The 7,734-nt window shown below is 47.1% G+C and overlaps 1 protein-coding gene across 1 annotated transcript; it reads left to right on the plus strand.

Annotated features, from left to right (window-relative positions):
• Positions 1-7,173: 7,173 nt before the first annotated feature.
• CCR75_005885 (uncharacterized protein) lies at positions 7,174-7,476 on the plus strand (the record flags this gene model as incomplete). Its single annotated transcript, XM_067963959.1, has 1 exon — positions 7,174-7,476. One exon carries the CDS (start codon positions 7,174-7,176, stop codon positions 7,474-7,476), a length of 303 nt encoding a protein of 100 aa, XP_067818980.1.
• Positions 7,477-7,734: the final 258 nt, after the last annotated feature.

The following is a 7,734-nucleotide window of genomic DNA, read 5'->3' on the forward strand; positions in this document are numbered from 1 at the left end:
AAGTTCAGTAGTAGATGGAAGATCGTTACGCAGGAAACTAATTCTATTAATATTTCTTCCTAATACTAATCCTTTGAATAACCTTTAGTAGCTTAAGACCCTAAGCTCTTAAAAAAAACTGTGTACGTGAAGCCTAACCTACACTGTTATCAGTGTATGGTCAACTAGTACTTACCAGTAGTATTGAAAGGTGCCCCGTTACAGCTAGCGCTATAGTAATCCTAGGTATTAAAAATAATACGCTCGCAATGTAGGAGTGCACATCTACAGAGGTGGCATCTATTGATTAATTAAAAATATGCTTTATGCTTAATTTTTTATAAATAGAAATTAATTTTCCGTGACGACACTTGTCCTAAGGTCGTTGGGTGAGGTAGCTTAGACGCCCACCAACTACCTCACTGTGCATGAAGGTGTGTGCTTAAGTAGAGCGTTGTTGCTATAGAAGCGCCCGCGTAGTAGTCCTATTCATGACCCGTCTCTCTGAGCGTGTCAGTGAGGATGAGCTTAAAATCAATTGAACTCGTTTCACAGACCTCTCCGAATGTCATCGGGAGGTGGCAGAGCACTTGGCGCAGGGACTTGGGGAACAAGCCCTGGCCAGGCTCTTGGGTAGTCCTCCTGAACAACATGTTGCCCAATTGGAGCAGTTTAAGGCATTTGGGCTTGGGCAGCAAGTGGTCGCGTCCGAGACACAGCCAAGCTGCGTTGGAATTCGTCACTCAGACTCAGGATGAGCTGAGGCATGAGCAGGCATGAGCAGGCTCGGAGCGAGGCTCTCAACAGGACTGTTGAGATGCTCTCTGCCCGGCCGCATTAGCCGAGGCCCATTTGGATGTACCCGCCCAAGTTTGATGGAACTGCGGCGCACATGATTGTCCACTGGCTTTTAGCCGGGGAGCAATGCGGTGTCGCCCAGCTCATCGAGGACGACAGCCGGATGGTGTCGTACGCCATGTCACATCTGCGCGGTAAGGCCTCAGAGTGGGCTTACTCGGCGCTTATGGCGTATAGAAAGGCGTTTCTCTCATGGGCGATCTTTAAGAATAAGATTCGCGCCATGTACCAGCCGCCAAACAACGAAGTGTTGCAAAGCGATCTCTGCAAGAGTATGTGCAAGAGATGCGCTCGCTGTCGGCGTCCATCACCGTAGGTCCGATTCCGGAGCGCATTAAGGTGCCCATATTTATGAATGGACTACGGCATAGACCATCGCGACAGGCCCTTTTCAGAAAGGTGCCGTCGACGATGGAAGAGGCAATCCAAATTGCCTTAGTTGAAGAGCAATCCTACAACAGTGCCTCGGCGACAGGTTGGTATAAGCCGTCGACCGAGAGGTCAGTTGCCACTCCCATGGAGTTGGGCAATGCAGACCTTGTCTGCTATAAATGCGGTAAGTGCGGCCATATGATGGCTCGCTGCTATGCCAGGGTTCCTGTCGGGGTAAAGATGCCCAGCAAGAGAACTCCCTTCCCAAAGGGCGATGGCAAGAATCAGCGTGCGAGACGCATGAGTTCTGTATTGACCACTGAGGGTTCGGATAATGCATGATCGCAGTAGGGGCGGGATGCCCTAATGACGCGGACTCTGAAGCTACCCCTAACTTGAGAGTTGTCAAACAAATGAGTGGCATAGTCCCTGAGGTCTCGAAATTTCGAACCTCAACCCTGCTGGTCTTTAGCGCTCATGTAAGAGGCTATTACCAGGTGATGACACTCCTAGTGGATTCGGGTGCACAACAAAATTTTGTGAAATTCGCGGCTCTAAGAAAGAGACCGGCGATATTTATGTCGCTTTGCCAGGATGGCAAGCGAGAAGAGGCGACCGTTCGTTTAGCGAACGGCGCGCTCTTTTAGTCTGAGGGAATTCAGGTAGAACTCGCCTTCAGCTTTAGTGACTTCTCTTGTAAAGAGAAGTTCACAGTGCTAGGTATGGAGAGTCCGTATGACCTCATCCTAGGCATGCCATGGTTGGCAAAAGATCAACCACGGATAGACTGGCGTGCACGCAAAGTTGCGAACTCTACGCAGGACATCTAAAAGCCGCGGAGCTGATTTACCCTGTGTATGACAAAGAGCTACTTCAATAAAGAATGTTCTTGTCAAGTTTCGTGTAAACCTACTGGGCACCAAACCATTTGGAATTTATACGGATCACGCATCACTACGGACCGCAATAAACTCACCCACCTCTCGTCTAGAATGGCAAGATGGCTCGCATTCTTCTCTGAACTTAATTTCAAAGTGAATATAAGCCGGGTAAGTCAAATGTCTTGGCTGACGCTTTATCGCGCAGACCAGACTTCGAGGTAAGACACCAGGAAAGCGTGTCTAGTGCGAAAACACAATTTCAGACGTCAACGTTGGCAGCCATGAAGGCAAATCGGGATGAGCTCATTGGCCTCCGAGATAAAAGAGAGCTACAGTCAGGACGACCACTGTCGCCTGCTGTTGGATCACTTCGGTGGACGAAAGGTTTCTCTTCCGACGCACTTGAAAGCTAAGCTGAATCGCTTTAGCTACAGCGATGGCCTGTTATGACATCAGCTGTCACCTTGTGATCCCTTGAGAGTCTATGTGCCTCATGACACAGATCTCAAGCTGATGTTCCTTCACGAGCTTCATGATGTGCCATCTAGTGAGCGTCTGGGCCGTAAAAAGACATTCTTACGAGTGTCAGAGGAATTTTGGTGGCCACATCTATTAAGATGGGTGGCCAACTATATTCGCTCTTGCGAACAGTGTCAGCGCATGAAGCCTTTACCGTCCAGCAGTGCGCCACTGAAGTCGCTACCGATTCTAATGGATTGTTGGAAGTCGGTAAGTTTGGACTTCATGTTTGGCATGCCGCCAGATCATAAGAATCGGACGGGGCTCGTCGTCTTTGTAGACAGACTAAGCAAAATGGTTTATTAAGCACCACATAAGACATCGATCACAGGCAAGGAGGCAGCTCTCTTGTTCCTGAATCATGTATAGCGACTACACGGGATGCCCGAGTCCAAAGTATCGAACCGGGATCTACGTTTTACGTGGCGACATGTGTTTGAGCTGCTAGGTAGCAAGCTCCACATGTCGACCGCAGATTAAACCCAGATTGATGGCCAAACCGAACGTACCAATCGGGTCATGGCGGATGTCTTGCGCACTATAGCAACTCCCAAAGAGTGGCGCAAGCAATTGCCTTTGTGGAGTTCGCTATTAATAACAGTGTCAACGCCAGTACGGGTGAGACACCGTTTTATATTAATGGACTGCGCCATCCTTGGTCGCCAGGCTTGTTTGTGCGCAGCTTGAGTCTTAGTGGGGGAGGGCCCCTCACTATGCTCGGTGCGAACGAGGGACATAGTTTCGTTAATATGACGACGACCCGCTAGGGTATCATAGCAACGACAGAAACTTGTCCTAGTGACCCTGCCAGTTTAGCAGTGATCAATGAAACCACGCCTTATGACCGACCTCTCGCGGGTATCATAGGCGAGTTTGATGCTAAAAGCGTAAGCGAGGATCAACGCTTTGTGGGTGAGCAATTGGTCATCCCACGTAAAGTCCGTGACGCAATGGCAAGCGCGCAAGACAAGCGAAAAGAATATGCGGACCTAATGGCCACAAAAATAATAAACACTTTAGTGTGGGCAAAAAATAATATTATGTACTGCTACCCTACCTAAAAATGCAATTCCTGTACTACTTGAAGGTACTACGAAGTTGTTGCCGCGATTCATTGGGTCCTTTACGGTGGTAAAAGAGGTTGAAGGCCTTATTTATAGGCTCACCCTTCCCCATTATATAAAGACGCACCCCGTATTGTACGTGGGCCGTCTGAAACGGTATGTAGACCCAAATGAGGTCACATATCCCCATCCGTCTAAGGAGACCAACGGTGACGTCGACTGTGAGTCGAGCGTCGTTCAGGTGAGAGGGACGGTGAAGAGGAAAAGCTATCGGACCGATGCCTCCCACCACGATCAGGACTTTAAGAGCGAGGGACATCACGCGAGTAACGCAGATCCCTCAGCATTATCCTTTTAAATAGGTCCAAGCGAGTCTTCAGGCGTTCAAAACCCTGACGAGCCTTCGCTCGGACATCAACGAGATCCGAGGTCAGTCGCGAGACTTGACCTTCGAGATCCGCAATACGTCGTTCAGCAGCGCTTAACGCCTGTGACTGAACAGACGAAGGTAAGGCAGCCGCGAGAAGGTGGACGAGATCGCCACTCCTATCGGGCGCCGCCTGCACTGATGGTTGCGAATAGGAATCAACGCTTTCTTGTTGGAAGCTTGCTTGCCCACCACTCCGTGAGGCAAAGGTATCAGATCCTCGTCCAATAAAAAGGTTACCCGAAGAGTTTCGACTCTTGGGAACCGATCGATACCCTACGTATTGATGTGCCCGGCTTGGTAGTTGCTTATGAAAAGGAGCACCAGTTGAGGCCTCTTCGCTAGTCTCAAATGGACTAGCAGAAGTAGCGCTGTGAGAAGAATCAGGGGATACAGTACCGCCCATGATTTCTTTCACACGCAAGCGGGCGAAATTAATTCGCTGTGACCGCTATTTCATCGCATCGGAATGCGGATGAATGCGGCGCAAAAATTCCGTCTTGTATTGGTCGGCCGTTTCATTTGACTGCAACACGACCAAGATCGGGAAAATACGCTTAAGCGATTTTTCCTGAGCCCTCCATGATTTAAAGACGCCATAATAATTATGTGCGTCTACAAGAGCGCGCTTTCGGAGCGACGCTCTTGGCCCGTTTGAACGAGGCCATTTAGATGGAGAGGGCATCGGTGATATGCCACCTGTACACAGCCACGTTCAAAACGACTGGCTTGTGACACCGACTGAGCACGTTCACGTGTCGTCGGCGGAGCTTCGGGCTCAGAATCCTCTATGTCAGAACCATTATGGCTTGTGGTCTGAGCATAAGGCGTTGTAATTATACCCAACGGAGAAGCTGCTGCCCCTTTATGAGCAGCGCTCTTATTATCTGTCGCTGCACTATCCAGCGTAGACGACGAGATAGCATTCGTGAATGTTGTTGTTTCCAAGTTGTGAGCAATGGGAAAAGTATCAATGGGAAATAATGCACCATCATCATTCCTCATGAAATCGTTGTCCGCATCACTACTATGAGGTGACGGCAACGGTGTCGACTCATTGTAGTCGACAATGAGCGGCGGATTAACATCCTCACTGGTAAAGTGGAATGGATCCTTTAGCTCCGATAGCGCGACAGCAGCAGTAGCTGTCGGTGTTTCGACTAAGGCATTAGACGCTGCCGGCGAATTAACGCAGCGCGTGCGCTTAGTGCGAGGTTGAATGTGCGTCTTCTCAGACGACCCACCAACGTGGCCCCTTCTGGCCGGCATCTTTGGCGCCGTGTATGGCAACACAGGTCGCTAAAGGGATTGAGTGAACAAGCGGCGCGTTAAGCAGCACGCAGTTCTTCGCTATCCTATGACAGTTTTATAAATTGTAATTTCGTTCTTGAAGGGGATCGGATGGTGTAACGATCTAAAGTTGCCCTAACGTTACACAGTCACCGTTAAGTACACTTGGTAAACGTACGATAAGTTGCAGAATGCGAAATTTACGACAGGAACAAATATTGAGGGACATACCGCGTATATGCTTGACCTTCGCGAGTGACTGATGACACTTGGGGCTACAGTTGCTGATTCTTAAATGATTAGGCTACGGAAAGAATGAGCACACTTACCAAAGCTGATGAGATTGACGACCTGCGAAAATGGCATGAGCGCTTAGGACATATGGGTCCAAGTTACTGTAAAATAATGGTCGATCACAACCTGATCAAACGCATGGTATTGAGAAATCGCATGTTCCAAAACTTGAAATATGTCACCTGACAAAGCAAAGGCAGAAGCCGTCAAAGAAGTCGCTCTCGCACCAAATTAGTGGTCGGAATTACTTATTTATGCTGATTTAAAAATTCCTCCTAGGAACAACGGAAAACGATTTTTTGAATATTAATCATTATCGATGGTTATAGCAGGTATGTGGCTATACCTTGTAGTCACGAAGAGAGCATCAGTACTAAACCTATTTAGTAAAAGATACATACAATGAGCTGAACGTAAAGTGAAAAGGTAGTATTGGATAATGGGCTCGAGTTCATGAACAAGGAAATTGAGCAATAATATCAAGAAAAAGGATTATTCACCGAGATGCACCTCCGAATTCTTCTCGTTTGAATCTCTGTGAACGAACTCATCAAAGCATAGTTGGGATGACCAAAGCGATGATGTTACAGTCTGGATGTCCAAAGTCTTTATGGGTTAATTCGATAAGTACCGCTGAGTACATCAAGAATCTAACTTATTCAAAAGGAATAAAGAAAATCTCTTACGAGTGCTTGTATGGCTCACGGCCAGATGTGCACCCATGTTCGAATATTCGGCACGATTGCATAGACCAAAATGCAACGATTGGATACGTGGTCGGATACCGCGGGGATACAGCAGATACAAATTATATATACCTGAATCACACATGACTCGATTCGTTGCAGAAGCATGCATCGATAAGGACACCATGTTTAAAGATAAACACAAAGGAATGGAACCTAAGTTCTGAAGATTAGCTCGATTTTGCGTCTGACCATGAAGATGTCAGACATTGATTGTGTTGATGGAATGACGTTATGAATCCGATGACGGCTCCGGTAGATGGTCTGATATTTCATCAGATAATGACCGCAGTAGTGACGCAATGAATAATACGATAGCTACGGGTGCTACATCACCAAGCAACTAAGTCACAAATATGCCCGAAATTGGCATTAGTATTTGTAAGCGAGGCAGCGAAAAAGATGCAAGCAAAGAGACGAATGATGTGACAATATAAAAAATGATGATGAGTTAAACTGTGGGATATGGCAGAATGAGGAATTTACGGACATCAATGAAACCAACGTAGAAGAACCAAAAACAGATGAAGGAACAGAAATGAAAAATCCTATGGATCTTGGAACAATGACTGACTGTGCTGTTAGTGCAGGTTTATCAAGTCAAGAAGATAATGTTGATTTGATAAGAATAATGAATAATGAGTCTTGCAAAAATAGACCCTACGAGATGAGATTTGATGAGGGAAACGGAGAAAATAAACCGCAGAAGATCAACTATCGCTGCCTACGATCAAATATATCAAATGCCTGCTGGCGCGATTGAAGATTCTAAACAACAAACCGTGGGGCGGCGGCGTTATCGAGACGAGCCTACAAAACTCTTATGTGACGTGCCAGACATGGAACAGACAACGCAAGTATTCCATCCAAGCAAGCGAATCAAAATTGCCCCGACGTATCTTGATGATTACTACGTGAACGCCACAATGACAATAAGCAATCAAGCGATGAAAAGTGGCACGAAGACTGTCAAGATGCCCCATAGTTATAATGAAGCTGTAGTTTCTCCGCAATCACAAAAATGGCTTACTGGAGTGAAGCAATAATTGCAAGCTATGCATGAAAAGGGGGTGATATTAGAAGTACCAAAAGCTACTGTACCAGAGAAGAAGAGAATGATCCGAATCATGTGGCAACTTCAAGTTAAAACCGACACTGACACACATGTATTACGTTTTCGTCCTCGCTCGTAGCACTTAGAAATCACCAAAAGGCCGGGATTGACTAGCACGAAACAGTTTCACCAGTAGCTTAGATGGCCTCTTTTCGGCTACTACTGGACGTGTCAGCGGAGATGTCTTTAA

The sequence above is a fragment of the Bremia lactucae genome, linkage group LG6, assembly GCF_004359215.1.
Source record: "Bremia lactucae strain SF5 linkage group LG6, whole genome shotgun sequence".
Lineage (NCBI taxonomy): Eukaryota > Oomycota > Peronosporomycetes > Peronosporales > Peronosporaceae > Bremia > Bremia lactucae.